We start from the raw sequence: 16,732 nt of genomic DNA on the forward strand, positions 1-16,732 counted from the left end.
CGTGCACATCATCTCCTACTCATGTGCAAACACAGCAGATGAAACTTACTAAGGAACATGGACACATCACCAGGGGCCTGCCACATTTGACAAATATCTTTAACGAAAAAATAGCAGCCAGCCAACAGCTGCAAGAAGAGAGACTGATAGTTCACAGGATGACTGAAAGCGCAACAACACTGCTCTCATTATGGATTCAAGCTATGAATTACTCAACAGTTTATAGAAAAATTGAGGGTGATCCAACAAGTCACATCAAAAGGAAAACAATGTCCTTTGAAGCTCTACGGTTGATCAGAAACTGACCAGAGGCAGTATGAATGACACAGATGTGCTTTGCCAAAAAATAAATACGGAAGGCATACAACTGTAACCTACTGCAAGTAGCATCAGAACATCATGGCACCGTCACCTGTATTCATATATCTTGTTTTATCTGAAATCAATTTCGTTATTACCTAATATATCCAGGCCCCTCTATGATACCAGGTGATCATGTGGAAACCTAATTATCATAATCATATGCTGAGAGGGTGCAATTAGCAACATCCGCTGTGCTGAATTTTCTTTCCTGTTTGTGGCGTGATCACTGACAGCACATTGTCTTCAAATATTCCTCGCAAAAATTTTCTGTTTAGGGGCAACTACCATAAAAATTCAGATGGTGTGACTACAAGCTGTCCCATACAACAGCAGTAGCATATTTATACGTGAAGGGCACTGAGAAGATTCTGTAAAAGGCTGTTCTAAAACTGGCATACTTCTATCATTAAGTTAATGGCAGATGTGATGTGTGGCCAGTTGGCTGGGAAACAGTACACAAGTTCCTGCAGTGTCTGAACTCACTCCACCATGGCGGTGGAACAAGGCAGAACTCCATCATTCTTAGATGTTCTACTGAGATGTAAATGCGATGTACAATGCATCACTGTGTTCCATCCACCTCCCAAGACCTCAGCTATATCATGGCACTTCGATTATATGTTTTTCACAATTCTATGCCATAAATTCTTAGCCCCTGTGAAAAACCCGTAAGATCAATGCTAAAAATTCCCTGATTTTATGTTTCTTCCTCTACTTCACTTGACTTCATCCCATTTTCTTCCTATTGGCATTTGATGTGACTGAACAAGTGGTAAGAGGCACAAAAGATACACAGTTCCATCACGGACGATAGCGGAGTTAAGGGAATATTTAAAGCTGTTGCAGGGAGAGAGAGAGGAAATGCTGATGTAATACATAATAGGTGTTGCCAACCCAACTTGCAGCATTCAGCTTCACCACATTGTTATGATACAACTACTGCTATGTTGCAGCAGCAGGGCAGTCAACGCAAAGCGTTCCAGAGTGAGCCAATATGTGATGAAGGGGCCCAACCACCACCTTTTCTTGTGCCACTTATAACCCAGTCTCATCTTTTTGCATGTATTTCCAAAGTACTGTATTCAGCAACATGATCGATTGTCAACCTTTTAAATCCAAACACTGAGTCTCAAAGAATATGCTCGGTTAGAATCAAGGAAACAACCATTTTCAGCTAGTGATCTCTTATTGGCTGGCGACTTGTTATACCACTCAACAACCAGCCCAGCCACCATGCCACACTAACACATGTTAATACGTTTACAGACTTTTGCCTATGAAACATTCAAAAGTTCTAAGGTACTAGATTATGAAGTATCAACAGGCACCGAAGCTATAAATCGAAGTCTGTGTGAGAATTTCATTCTCCTACTCCTACGCAGCAATTTTACCAACACTTGTGACGTCAACTGACGCAACCATATTGCAAATCTATAAACAAACAAGCAAGAAAATTTTAAACTTTACATTATATAATAAAACTATTAAGAAAAAAGGGGTTTTGCCACTAGTAATACTGTAGAGCACACAACTGGAAAGATCATCACTTTTGTTAGTTATGTACAAGGAAACTGAGCCATTTCGTGACACACTACTGCTACAAATTGTATCTTAAAATACGCAGTTTTGAGGGTTCTTTCATTTTACGTTCAACTCAAAAACAGCAAAACTTTATAGTCTACATGGTGAAATAAATTGAAAACTGTGAAATATCGTGAAAACTGCCAGATAACAATACCTCAGATGTTTGTAACATCTCTGATATTTGTTTTCCACCTTCAGCCAACAGCAATAGGCGACATCACACTAATGCAGTGACTTCTAGCATACAGTGTGATAAATGGCAAGTTTACGTGGCAGCTTGCTCCATAACATGGACAATGTGATTGGTGTATATCAAATGGAGTGACCACAGCTTCCACTTAGGTTCAATTTATGTTGTTATACCTCGTAGGCCCTCCACTACTGTGCATTACTTTTGCTTACGGTAGTTCTGATCAGAGCACGTTGACAGAACCCAGAATGTACCGTGCCTTTATCAATTGCAGCTAGCCAACGTAGGCTACGCCATTTGCTATGTGTGGCACCAGAGTTAACAGAACCTGTTCAATGAACAATTGTGCGATGGCCCGTTCGTCTTCGTTGGAGGCCTAAATGGTGTTTAATGCATTGCGATGTCAGACAGATTGTTATAAATGTAACAGACTGCTTGGACAGAGAAACACTGAAATCACAGCAGCCTCAACTTTATTTCGTATTCATTGGTACAAATAAGTACCACATGCGAAGAAAAACTTGTGTGTATATATATATGCGTTTTCACGAAACCTACTGGCTGTGTTTGCACTACAGCAAGCGATGAGTTCGAAGGCAAACAGTGCATGTTGGCAATATTGCAGAATACTCCACTTTAACTACTCAGCACAATGAACAAGGAAAAGTTTACAAGCAGTACATTGCAGGTCAGTGCTCTTGCGTCACCAGAGTATGCTGCGCTGCCACTGACTACAGAAAGGAAACAACAATGCCTGCCGCCCCCCCCCCCCCCCCCCACACACACACCCTTCACTGTACTTCAAAGTTTTCAATTTGATTCAACATGTTCGTCAATTTTTGTTTTTCTGGATGAGCAAAAATGAAAGATCTCCCAAAAACACGTGTTTTGATGTATAATTTGTGCTTGTAGTATGTCAGAAAATAGCTCTATTACCCTGTAGCCAAAAACCAATTTCAATTTTTTGATGTGTTTTTACTTCTGTTACACATCTGTGATTTTTAAGAACGAATGAAATTCATTACTACAAATTATTGTGTAAACTCTGTATTGTACATTTAATTTCCTTCACTTACATAGATTTTATACAACATATTGGTGAGGATTATGATTTTAATCATATATGCCAATAATGTACATTTTGCTCATATTTTGGGGTTTTTAACATTTTCCTAGAGTCTGAACTTTCCTCAAATATACGTTTTTTAAGGCTGGACCACAGGAAAATGTAAGATATGCAACTCAACAGTGAGCCATTTTCCCTGCCTTTGGACCCCAAGTATATATTACTGAGGCAGTATGTATAGTAGAAGAAAGTTGTCATGGGCACAAATGATGGCTCGAGATGCAATATTCACACAAACTTTCACTTTATGGGAACAGTTTTATCTACCAGACTTGTACTTCCTGCCACTTTTGCACAACAAATCGTACTAAAAATGGTGTATTTTGGAGAGATCTTTTATGCGATGTATAGTTGAAAATGCTTATTTTCAAAATGTACAAATACAAAACCAATCAAATATGGCATGCTAGCTTAGGAAGCTGTTATTAAATTACTCAGATATGTAAAGGAGATGAAAATCATCATTATGGGGGACTGGAATTTGATAGGAGGAAGAGGAAGAGGAGTAGGAGAATATGGACTGGGAGTAAGGAATGAAAGAGGAAGTTGCCTGGTAGAATTTTGCATGGAGTGTAACTTAATCATAGCTAACAGTTGGTTTATGAACCATGAAAGAAGGCTGTATACGTGGAAGAGGCCTGAAGACACTGCAAGGTTTCAGATGGATTATATAATAGTAGGCCAGAGATTTAGGAACCAGGTTTTAAATTGTAAGACATTTCCAGGGGCAGGTACAGACTGACCACAATTTATTGGTTATGAACTGTAGATTATTGTTATTGTTATTATTGTTGATGTTGTTGTTGTCGTTGTTGTCTTCAGTCCTGAGACTGGTTTGATGCAGCTCTCCATGCTATTCTATCCAGTGCAAGCTTCTTCATCTCCCAGTAAGTACTGCAGCCTACATCCTTGTGAATCTGTTTAGTGTATCCATTTCTTGGTCTCCCTCTACAATTTTTACCCTCCACACTGCCCTCCAATGCTAAATTTGTGATCCCTTGATGCCTCAGAACATGTCCTACCAACTGGTCCCTTCTTCTAGTCAAGTTGTGCCACAAACTCCTCTTCTCCCCAATCCTATCCAATACCTCCTCAATAGTTATGTGATCTACCCATCTAATCATCAGCATTCTTCTGTAGCACCACATTTCGAAAGCTTCTATTCTCTTCTTGTCCAAACTATTTATCATCCACGTTTCACTTCCATACATGGCTACACTCCATACAAATACTTTCAGAAACGACTTCCTGACAGTTAAATCTATACTCTATGTTAACAAATTTCTCTTCTTCAGTAATGCTTTCCTTGCCACTGCCAGTCTACATTTTATATCTTCTCTACTTCGACCATCATCAGTTATTTTCCTCCCCAAATAGCAAAACTCCTTTACTACTTTAAGTGTCTCATTTCCTAATCTAATTCCCTCAGCATCACCCGACTTAGACTACATTCCATTATCCTCATTTTGCTTTTGTTGATGTTCATCTTATACCCTCCTTTCAAGACACTGTCCATTCCATTCAACTGCTCTTCCAACTCCTCTGCTGTCTCTGACACAATTACAATGTCATCAGCGAACCTCAAAGTTTTTATTTCTTCTCCATGGATTTTAATACCTACTCCAAATTTTTCTTTTGTTTCCTTTACTGCTTGCTCAATATACAGATTGAATAACAGCGAGGAGAGGCTACAACCCTTTCTCACTCCCTTCCCAACCACTGCTTCCCTTTCATATCCCTCGACTCTTATAAATGCCATCTGGTTTCTGTACAAATTGTAAATAGCCTTTCCCTCCCTGTATTTTACCCCTGCCACCTTCAGAATTTGAAAGAGAGAATTCCAATCAACATTGTCAAAAGCTTTCTCTAAGTCTACAAACACTAGAAACATAAGTTTGCCTCTTCTTAATCTGGTTTCTAAGATAAGTCATAGGGTAAGTATTGCCTCATGTGTTCCCACGTTTCTACGGAATCCAAACTGATCTTCCCCGAGGTCGGCTTCTCCCAGTTTTTCCATTCGTCTGTAAAGAATTTGCATTAGTATTTTACAGCCTTGGCTTATTAAACTGATGGTTCGGTAATTTTCACTTCTGTCAACACCTGCTTTCTTTGGGATTGGAATTATTATATTCTTCTTGAAGTCTGAGGGTATTTCGCCTGTCTCATACATTCTGCTCGCCAGATGGTAGAGTTTTGTCAGGACTGGCTCTCCCAAGGCTGTCAGTAGTTTTAATGGAATGTTGTCTACTCCGGGACACTGTTTCGACTTAGGTCTTTCAGTGCTCTGTCAAACTCTTCACGCAGTATCGTATCTCCCATTTCATCTTCATCTACATCCTTTTCCATTTCCATAATATTGTCCTCAAGTACATCGCCCTTGTATAGACCCTCTATATACTCCTTCCACCTTTCTGCTTTCCCTTCTTTGCTTAGAACTGGGTTTCCATCTGAACTCTTGATATTCATACAAGTCGTTCTCTTATCTCCAAAGGTCTCTTTAATTTTCCTGTAGGCGGTATCTATCTTACCCCTAGTGAGATAGGCCTCTACATCCCTACATTTGTCCTCTAGCCATTCCTGCTTAGCCATTTTGCACTTCCTGTCGATCTCATTTTTGAGACGTTTGTATTCCTTTTTGCCTGTTTCACTTACTGCATTTTTATATTTTCTCCTTTCATCAATTAAATTCAATATTTCTTCTGTTACCCAAGGATTTCTACTAGCCCTCGTCTTTATACCTACTTGATCCTCTGCTGCCTTCACTACTTCATCCCTCAAAGCTACCCATTCTTCTTCTACTGTATTTATTTCCCCCATTCTTGTCAATTGCTCCCTTATGCTCTCCCTGAATCTCTGTACAACCTCTGGTTCTTTTAGTTTATCCAGTTCCCATCTCCTTAAATTCCCACCTTTTTGCAGTTTCTTCAGTTTTAATCTACAGGTCATAACCAATAGATTGTGGTCAGAGTCCACATCTGCCCCTGGAAATGTCTTACAATTTAAAACCTGGTTCCTAAATCTCTGTCTTACCATTATATAATCTATCTGATACCTTTTAGTATCTCCAGGGTTCTTCCATGTATACAACCTTCTTTCATGATTCTTAAACCAAGTGTTAGTTATGATTATGTTGTGCTCTGTGCAAAATTCGACCGGGCGGCTTCCTCTTTCATTTCTGTCCCCCAATCCATATTCACCTACTATGTTTCCTTCTCTCCCTTTTCCTACACTCGAATTCCAGTCACCCATGACTATTAAATTTTCGTCTCCCTTCACAATCTGAATACTTTCTTTTATTTCATCATACATTTCTTCAATTCCTTCGTCATCTGCAGAGCTAGTTGGCATATAAACTTGTACTACTGTAGTAGGTGTGGGCTTCGTATCTATCTTGGCCACAATAATGCGTTCACTATGCTGTTTGTAGTAGCTTACCCGCATTCCTATTTTCCTATTCATTATTAAACCTACTCCTGCATTACCCCTATTTGATTTTGTGTTTATAACCCGGTAGTCACCTGACCAGAAGTCTTGTTCCTCCTGCCACCGAACTTCACTAATTCCCACTATATCTAACTTCAACCTATCCATTTCCCTTTTTAAATTTTCTAACCTACCTGCCCGATTAAGGGATCTGACATTCCACGCTCCGATCCGTAGAATGCCAGTTTTCTTTCTCCTGATAACGACATCCTCCTGAGTAGTCCCCGCCCGGAGATCCGAATGGGGGACTATTTTACCTCCAGAATATTTTACCCAAGAGGACGCCATCATCATGTAATCATACAGTAAAGCTGCATCCCCTCGGGAAAAATTACGGCTGTAGTTTCCCCTTGCTTTCAGCCGTTCGCAGTACCAGCACAGCAAGGCCGGTCTGGTTAGTGCTACAAGGCCAGATCAGTCAATCATCCAGGCTGTTGCCCTTGCACTACTGAAAAGGCTGCTGCCCCTCTTCAGGAACCACACGTTTGTCTGGCCTCTCAACAGATACCCCTCCGTTGTGGTTGCACCTACGGTACGGCTATCTGTATCGCTGAGGCACGCAAGCCTCCCCACCAACGGCAAGGTCCATGGTTCATGGGGGGGATTCTAAAGGTGACAGATGTAAAATACAGGGAGCGAAAGACTATGTACAATTTGTACAGAAACCAGATGGCAGTTGGAAGAGTCTAGGGGCATGAAAGGGAAGCACTGATTGAGAAGGGAGTGAGACAGGGTTCTAGCCTATCCCCGATGTTATTCAATCTGCATATTGAGCAAGCAGTAAAGGAAAAAAAAAAGAAAAATTTGGAGTAGGAATTAAAATCCATGGAGAAGAAATAAAAACTTTGAGGTTCGCCGATGACACTGTAATTCTGTCAGAGACAGCAAAGGACCTGGAAGAGCAGTTGAGCGGAATGGATAGGAGAGGAGGATATAGGATGGACACCAATAAAAGCAAAACGAGGATAATGAAATGTAGCCAAATAAATCAGGTGATGCTGGGGGAATTAGCTTAGGGAATAACGCACTTATAGTAGTAAATGAATTTTGCTATTTGGGGAGCAAAATAACTGATGATGGTCGAAGTAGAGAGGGTATAAAATGTAGACTGGCTATGGCTACGAAAGCATTTCTGAAGAACAGAACTTTGTTTACATCAAGTATCAATATAAGTGTCAGAAAGTCTTTTCTGGAAGTATTTGTATGGAGTGTAGCCATGTATGGAAGTGAAACATGGACTATAAACAGTGCAGACAAGAAGAGAAAGAAGTTTTCGAAATGTGGTGCTACGGAAGAATGTTTAAGATTAGATGGGTACACCACATAACTAATGAGGAGGTGGTACTGAGTAGAAATGGGGAGAAGAGGAGCTTGTGGCACAACTTGACTAGAAGAAGGTATCAGTTGGTAGGACACATTCTGAGGTATTAAGGGATCACCAAATTGGTATTTGAAGGATGCATGGAGGGTAAAAATCGTAGAGGGAGACCAAGAGATGAATACAGTAAGCAGATTCAGAAGGATGTAGGTTTCAGTAGTTACTTGGAGATGATGAGGCTTGCACAGGATAGAGTAGCATAGAGAGCTGGATCAAACCAGTTTGTGGACTGAAGACCACAACAAACAGCTTCAGAAGCAATGAAATGAAGATTGCAGCTTTCTGATGTGCTCCCATCAGTCCATCAGAGCACAGTACAAGTGACCTAGTTAGCCGTCCTTAACGTATTTTGAGATAAAAAGACCCAAATATTTACCACCAGCAAGAATAGAAATGATACCCATGAGTGGCGGCCAGTAGCAAATCAAGCAGCCACCATTTTGATTTCAATGATTCCAAAGCCAACATGCTGTATCTTAAGTTTTCCGTATTTATACCAGTGTATTCCAAAAATAATATATTAGGAATATAAGTAAAAAAACTTAAATTCGAAAGAAAAATTTTCAAGTATTTTGTAGTGTGTTATCCTATGTGACAAGCTTCAGTTTCACTTATCAATATATCTCTGTTCATATTTATAGAATTGAACAAGTCTGAAGACTACTGTTACAGTCACTTTTAAGCAATCCCATTTTTGACTTCTTGACAGTAAGGTAGTAATGTATAATTATTAAATATACGAACTCAATGGAGTGAGTCACTCTATGACATCAGATGTTATTGAAGTCTACATTCATAGCATTGCACATTTGGACAAAAAAAATGAATACAATACCTCAGATGTGTCTGTATCTCTATCTCGCGGAGAACTTGTCTTTCTACTCTGGCACCAGTAATTTCCGATTTCATCATTACTTTCAGCGCAATTATAGTCCCTGTTGTCTTCTCTCTTGCCATGTACACATGTCCAAACTTCCCTTCACCTAGAGGACAGCCTATTTCGAAGTCATCAAGACACCATTCCTTCCTGCAGAAGTACATGCCACAAATAAAATCCTTGGGAATAAGTTTATCTGGTTTGCTATGTCATAATCAATGTCGCAATGTTAAATTGCAATGAAACAATAATAACAAAAGCTACATTAAAATTACAATTTTCATTTGGTAACCTATAAATATGTTAAAATGCAATTAATTAAGGCTATCTTTTAGAAAAGGTACTCCTTGTCATCTCAAAGCTACCTTAAGAACACCAGTTCACAAGTGTCAGAACATAGATTAAATGACTATTAGCGTGCTAGACTCACTGTGCCTGAGGAATTTAAGGAAAGCTGAGGTTGATGATTTAGTCATTTGAGGTAGAACAACTATGGTATAGGGCCTATGTCACTCTGAACAATACTAGCATTCACCATATGCATTTTAGGGAAATGCTAAATCTGAATGAGCACACAAGAATTTCAGTCCTGCTCCTTTGAGTCCAAGTTCAATGTCTTAACAACCAGGCCACGTAAACTTAAGTCAACAGAACGGCAAAGCAAATCATCCCACTACGCATACACATATCGAATGCAAAGAATTGCTCAGTAAGAACAATCACATCAATTAAAGCTGCAGTGAGACATTTTAGAGCAGGGTGATGGGAGTTGCTGCCACAGGTATGGGAACTGTGTAAAGGGTATAACCACCATCTTTCTCAGACAAGGCAGCAAAAGGTATGTATTGTCTCATTGTCGATCACCTGCTTTCTTCAAGGTACAGTCCTTGGCAGTACTCACATGGACCGGGAATTTGTGAAACAGTCAGTCTAACACACGAAATTAAGACATGTCACAATGAAAAGAAATAAAACAATGTCAATGGCTACTATTAACTATTCATAAAGATTGTTACCAATAAATAATAATAATAATAATAATAATAATAATAATAATAATAATAATAATAACTAAATCATATAAATAATAATAATAATAATAATAATAATAATAATAATAATAATAATAATGACTAAATCATCAACCTCAGCTTTCCTTAAATTCCTCAAGCACAGTGAGTCTAGCACACTAATAGTCATTTAATCTATGTTCTGACACTTGTGAACTGGTGTTCTTAAGGTAGCTTTGAGATGACAAGGAGTACCTTTTCTAAAAGATATGATTTAAATCCAAATAGAGGTGTTTTGCAGGATATGCTTCCTGCAACCACTCTAGAAGGAAAACAAAGACAGAGGATGAGATGGTCAGATGAAGTTAATCGACACCTCATGTTCTGTTATTACCGAGCAACAAACCTAGGAACCAACACAACTGGATACAGATCACAAGTATACTCAACATTTATTACCAGATACCCGGAATTAAAATTTTTAACAGAACAACGACTAGCTGATCAGATCCGTGTAATAATAAAAAATAACGGGATACCCCAGTCAGAATTAGAAAACATCAAACAACAAGTACAACAAATACTGGAACAAAATAATGTGCAATTAGAAGAAGAAAATACAGTAATGGACTCAAACATCCCAGAGCAAACAAACAAAGAACAACACGCATCAATTAAACAATCAGAGGAAAACGAAATCTTAAGACAGCCACCAGCACAAGCACAAATAGAACATGAAGTGACACACATGTTAGATATAGAAGAAAAATTTCAGTTGACATATATAGAATACAAAGACACAAATACAGACATCAGACCATTCTTGCATAGACCACCAAATAACCCACAAGCCGAAACAACAATAAAAACTATCAACACAATAATACACAACAAAATAAATGAATACACAACTATGGAAGAGTTACAACTACTGGTTTATGTAGCAGCACTCACTACACTAAATATACACACTAGGCAGAGATCAGAACCAACCAACACACAGAAGAAACCCAAAAGACCAGCATGGCAACACAGGCTACAGATCAGAATAGAAAAACTGAGAAAAGACATCGGACAGCTAACACAATTTATAAGAAATGAAATATCAGACAAAAAACGAAAAAGGTTAGGTAAAATCTCACAACAAGAAGCAATAGAGCAATTAGATGAAAAGAAGCAGAAATTACAAGCATTGGCCAAACGACTTAGAAGATACAAAAAAAGTGAAAATAGAAGGAAACAAAACCAAACATTCAACACAAACCAAAAGACATTTTACCAAACAATAGATAACACACACATTAAAATAGACAATCCACCAAACATAACAGACATGGAACACTTCTGGAGCAACATATGGTCAAACCCGGTACAACATAACAGGCATGCACGGTGGATACAAGCAGAAACAGACTCATACAAGATGATACCACAAATGCCTGAAGTGATAATTTTGCAACATGAAGTCACCCGAGCAATTAATTCTACGCACAATTGGAAAGCCCCTGGAAATGATAAAATAGCAAATTTCTGGCTAAAGAAGTTCACCTCAACACATTCACATCTAACTAAATTATTTAACAGTTACATTGCAGACCCATACATATTCCCCGATACACTTACACATGGAATAACTTATCTGCAACCTAAAGATCAAGCAGACACAGCAAACCCAGCTAAATATCGCCCCATAACATGCCTACCAACAATCTACAAAATATTAACTTCAGTCATTACACAGAAATTAACGACACATACAACACAGAACAAAATTATAAATGAAGAACAAAAAGGCTGCTGCAAAGGATCACAAGGACGTAAAGAGCAACTGATAATAGATGCAGAAATGACATATCAAGCTAAAACTAAACAAAGGTCGCTACACTACGCATACATTGATTACCAAAAAGCTTTTGATAGTGTACCCCACTCATGGTTACTACAGATATTGGAAATATACAAAGTAGATCCTAAATTGATACAGTTTCTAAACATAGTAATGAAAAACTGGAAAACCACACTTAATATCCAAACAAATTCAGATAATATCACATCACAGCCAATACAGATTAAGCGTGGAATACAAGGTGTGGCTAGAAAAAAACCGGACTAGTACTAGTGAAACAATAAAACGAATGCAATAAGGCTGAAAGTCGCGTGGCCTGTCATGTGACTCTCGCTCCGCCTACTGCTCGAGTTTCATCTGCCTCCTGCACTCAGTCTGCCCGTGGCGTCTGTTTTAAGTAGTTGACGTTTTGTCTGTGCGTCGGAAAATGTTGAGTGTACAGAAAGAACAGCGTGTTAACATCAAACTTTGTTTCAAACTAGGAAAATCTGCAAGTGAAACGTTTGTAATGTTACAACAAGTGTACGACGATGATTGTTTATCGCGAACACAAGTGTTTGAGTGGTTTAAACGATTTAAAGATGGCCGCGAAGACACCAGTGATGACACTCGCACTGGCAGACCATTGTCAGCAAAAACTGATGCAAACATTGAAAAAAAAAAAATCGGTAAACTTGTTCGACAAGATCGCCGTTTAACAATCAGAGCAGTGTCTGAGTTAACTGGAGTTGACAAGGAAAGTGTTAGGCAGATTCTTCATGAAAGTTTCAACATGAACAAAGTGTGTTCAAAAATGGTTCCAAAGTGTCTCACAATTGAACAGAAGGAACGCCGAAGAATGATTTGTTCTGACATCCTGGAAAACATTGAAAGTGATCCCACCTTCTTACAAAATGTTATTACTTGCGATGAATCGTGGTTTTTTACTTACGATCCCGAAACCAAACACCAATCGATGCATTGGGAAACACCTGGTTCTCCACGACAAAAAAAAAGCACGAATGTCAAAATCGAAATTCAAGGCAATGATGATTGTTTTTTTTGACATCAAAGGGATTGTACACATTGATTGGGTACCAGAGGGACAAACAGTGAATCAGCATTACTACATTAGCGTCCTGGCTACCCTATGTGAGCGAGTACAGAGAAAACGGAACGATTTGTGGAGAAAAAAGTCATGGATCCTTCACCAAGACAATGCCCCAGCTCACAGTGCGTTGTCAGTGAAGACGTTTTTGGCAAAACACAACCACAGTGACTCCATATAAGCGATGGAAAAAACAGATGCCTATAAATACCTAGGATACAAACAAAAAATAGGAATAGATAATACAAATATTAAAGAAGAACTAAAAGAAAAATATAGACAAAGACTAACAAAAATACTGAAAACAGAATTGACAGCAAGAAACAAGACAAAAGCTATAAATACTTATGCTATACCAATATTGACCTACACATTTGGAGTAGTGAAATGGAGTAACACAGACCCAGAAGCACTCAATACACTTACACGATCACAATGCCACAAATATAGAATACATCACATACAGTCAGCAACAGAAAGATTCACATTAAGCAGAAAGGAAGGAGGAAGGGGATTTATCGATATAAAAAACCTACATTATGGACAGGTAGACAATTTAAGAAAATTCTTTCTAGAACGAGCAGAAACTAGCAAAATACACAAAGCAATCACTCATATAAATACATCGGCTACACCACTGCAACTTCATAACCACTTCTACAACCCTTTAGATCACATAACATCAACAGATACGAAGAAAGTAAATTGGAAGGGGAAGGCACTACATGGCAAGCACCCGTATCATCTAACACAGCCACACATCGATCAAGACGCATCCAACATATGGCTAAGAAAAGGCAATATATACAGTGAGACGGAAGGATTCATGATTGCAATACAGGATCAAACAATAAACACCAGATATTACAGCAAGCATATTATTAAAGATCCCAATACCACAACAGATAAATGCAGACTTTGCAAACAACAAATAGAACCAGTAGATCACATCACAAGCGGATGTACAATACTAGCAAATACAGAATACCCCAGAAGACATGACAATGTAGCAAAAATAATACATCAACAGCTTGCCTTACAACATAAACTTATAAAACAACACGTTCCCACATACAAGTTGTTGTTGTTGTTGTTGTTGTTGTTGTGGTCTTCAGTCCTGAGACTGGTTTGATGCAGCTCTCCATGCTACTCTATCCTGTGCAAGCTTTTTCATCTCCCAGTACCTACTGCAACCTACATCCTTCTGAATCTGCTTAGTGTATTCATCTCTTGGTCTCCCTCTACGATTTTTACCCTCCACGCTGCCCTCCAATACTAAATTGGTGATCCCTTGATGCCTCAGAACATGTCCTACCAACCGATCCCTTCTTCTGGTCAAGTTGTGCCACAAACTTCTCTTCTCCCCAATCCTATTCAATACTTCCTCATTAGTTATGTGATCTACCCATCTAATCTTCAGCATTCTTCTGTAGCACCACATTTCGAAAGCTTCTATTCTCTTCTTGTCCAAACTATTTATCGTCCATGTTTCACTTCCATACATGGCTACACTCCATACGAATACTTTCAGAAATGACTTCCTGACACTTAAATCAATACTGGATGTTAACAAATTTCTCTTCTTCAGAAACGCTTTCCTTGCCATTGCCAGCCTACATTTTATATCCTCTCTACTTCGACCATCATCAGTTATTTTCCTCCCCAAATAGCAAAACTCCTTTACTACTTTAAGTGCCTCATTTCCTAATCTAATTCCCTCAGCATCACCCGACTTAATTAGACTACATTCCATTATCCTTGTTTTGCTTTTGTTGATGTTCATCTTATATCCTCCTTTCAAGACACTGTCCATTCCATTCAACTGCTCTTCCAAGTCCTTTGCTGTCTCTGACAGAATTACAATGTCATCGGCGAACCTCAAAGTTTTTATTTCTTCTCCATGAATTTTAATACCTACTCCGAATTTTTCTTTTGTTTCCTTTACTGCTTGCTCAATATACAGATTGAATAACAGCGAGGAGAGGCTACAACCCTTTCTCACTCCCTTCCCAACCACTGCTTCCCTTTCATATCCCTCGACTCTTATAAATGCCATCTGGTTTCTGTACAAATTGTAAATAGCCTTTCCCTCCCTGTATTTTACCCCTGCCACCTTCAGAATTTGAAAGAGAGAATTCCAATCAACATTGTCAAAAGCTTTCTCTAAGTCTACAAACACTAGAAACATAAGTTTGCCTCTTCTTAATCTGGTTTCTAAGATAAGTCATAGGGTCAGTATTGCCTCATGTGTTCCCACGTTTCTACGGAATCCAAACTGATCTTCCCCGAGGTCGGCTTCTACCAGTTTTTCCATTCGTCTGTAAAGAATTTGCATTAGTATTTTACAGCCTTGGCTTATTAAACTGATGGTTCGGTAATTTTCACATCTGTCAACACCTGCTTTCTTTGGGATTGGAATTATTATATTCTTCTTGAAGTCTGAGGGTATTTCGCCTGTTTCATACATCTTGCTCACCAGATGGTAGAGTTTTGTCAGGACTGGCTCTCCCACGGCCGTCAGTAGTTCCAATGGAATATTGTCTACTCCAGGGGCCTTGTTTCGACTCAGGTCTTTCAGTGCTCTGTCAAACTCTTCACGCAGTATCATATCTCCCATTTCATCTTCATCTACATCCTCTACCATTTCCATAATATTGTCCTCAAGTACATCGCCCTTGTATAGACCCTCTATATACTCCTTCCACCTTTCTGCTTTCCCTTCTTTGCTTAGAATTGGGTTTCCATCTGAGCTCTTGATATTCATACAAGTCGTTCTCTTATCTCCAAAGGTCTCTTTAATTTTCCTGTAGGCGGTATCTATCTTACCCCTAGTGAGATAGGCCTCTACATCCTTACATTTGTCCTCTAGCCATGCCTGCTTAGCCATTTTGCACTTCCTGTCGATCTCATTTTTGAGACGTTTGTATTCCTTTTTGCCTGTTTCACATACTGCATTTTTATATTTTCTCCTTTCATCAATTAAATTCAATATTTTTTCTGTTACCCAAGGATTTCTACTAGCCCTCGTCTTTTTACCTACTTGATCCTCTGCTGCCTTCACTACTTCATCCCTCAAAGCTACCCATTCTTCTTCTACTGTATTTATTTCCCCCATTCCTGTCAATTGCTCCCTTATGCTCTCCCTGAATCTCTGTACAACCTCTGGTTCTTTTAGTTTATCCAGGTCCCATCTCCTTAAATTCCCACCTTTTTGCAGTTTCTTCAGTTTTAATCTACAGGTCATAACCAATAGATTGTGGTCAGAGTCCACATCTGCCCCTGGAAATGTCTTACAATTTAAAACCTGGTTCCTAAATCTCTGTCTTACCATTATATAATCTATCTGATACCTTTTAGTATCTCCAGGGTTCTTCCATGTATACAACCTTCTTTCATGATTCTTAAACCAAGGGTTAGTTATGATTATGTTGTGCTCTGTGCAAAATTCGACCGGGCGGCTTCCTCTTTCATTTCTGTCCCCCAATCCATATTCACCTACTATGTTTCCTTCTCTCCCTTTTCCTACACTCGAATTCCAGTCACCCATGACTATTAAATTTTCGTTTCCCTTCACAATCTGAATAATTTCTTTTATTTCATCATACATTTCTTCAATTTCTTCGTCATCTGCAGAGCTAGTTGGCATATGAACTTGTACTACTGTAGTAGGCGTGGGCTTCGTATCTATCTTGGCCACAATAATGCGTTCACTATGCTGTTTGTAGTAGCTTACCCGCATTCCTATTTTCCTATTCATTATTAAACCTACTCCTGCATTACCCCTATTT

General features: G+C 38.9%; 1 protein-coding gene across 3 annotated transcripts in view; it reads right to left on the minus strand.

The window, feature by feature from the left end:
- The window catches only part of LOC124777817 (aurora kinase C-like), a 135,506-nt gene that overhangs the window by 109,020 nt on the left and 9,754 nt on the right, over nucleotides 1-16,732 (minus strand). For all 3 annotated transcript variants that reach the window (XM_047253339.1, XM_047253340.1, XM_047253338.1), the window contains exon 3: nucleotides 8,960-9,151. In XM_047253339.1, coding sequence (XP_047109295.1) covers nucleotides 8,960-9,151 — 192 coding nt within the window. The remainder of the gene's footprint in view (nucleotides 1-8,959; nucleotides 9,152-16,732) is intronic.

Source organism: Schistocerca piceifrons, chromosome 2, assembly GCF_021461385.2.
Source record: "Schistocerca piceifrons isolate TAMUIC-IGC-003096 chromosome 2, iqSchPice1.1, whole genome shotgun sequence".
Classification (NCBI taxonomy): Eukaryota; Metazoa; Arthropoda; class Insecta; order Orthoptera; family Acrididae; genus Schistocerca; species Schistocerca piceifrons.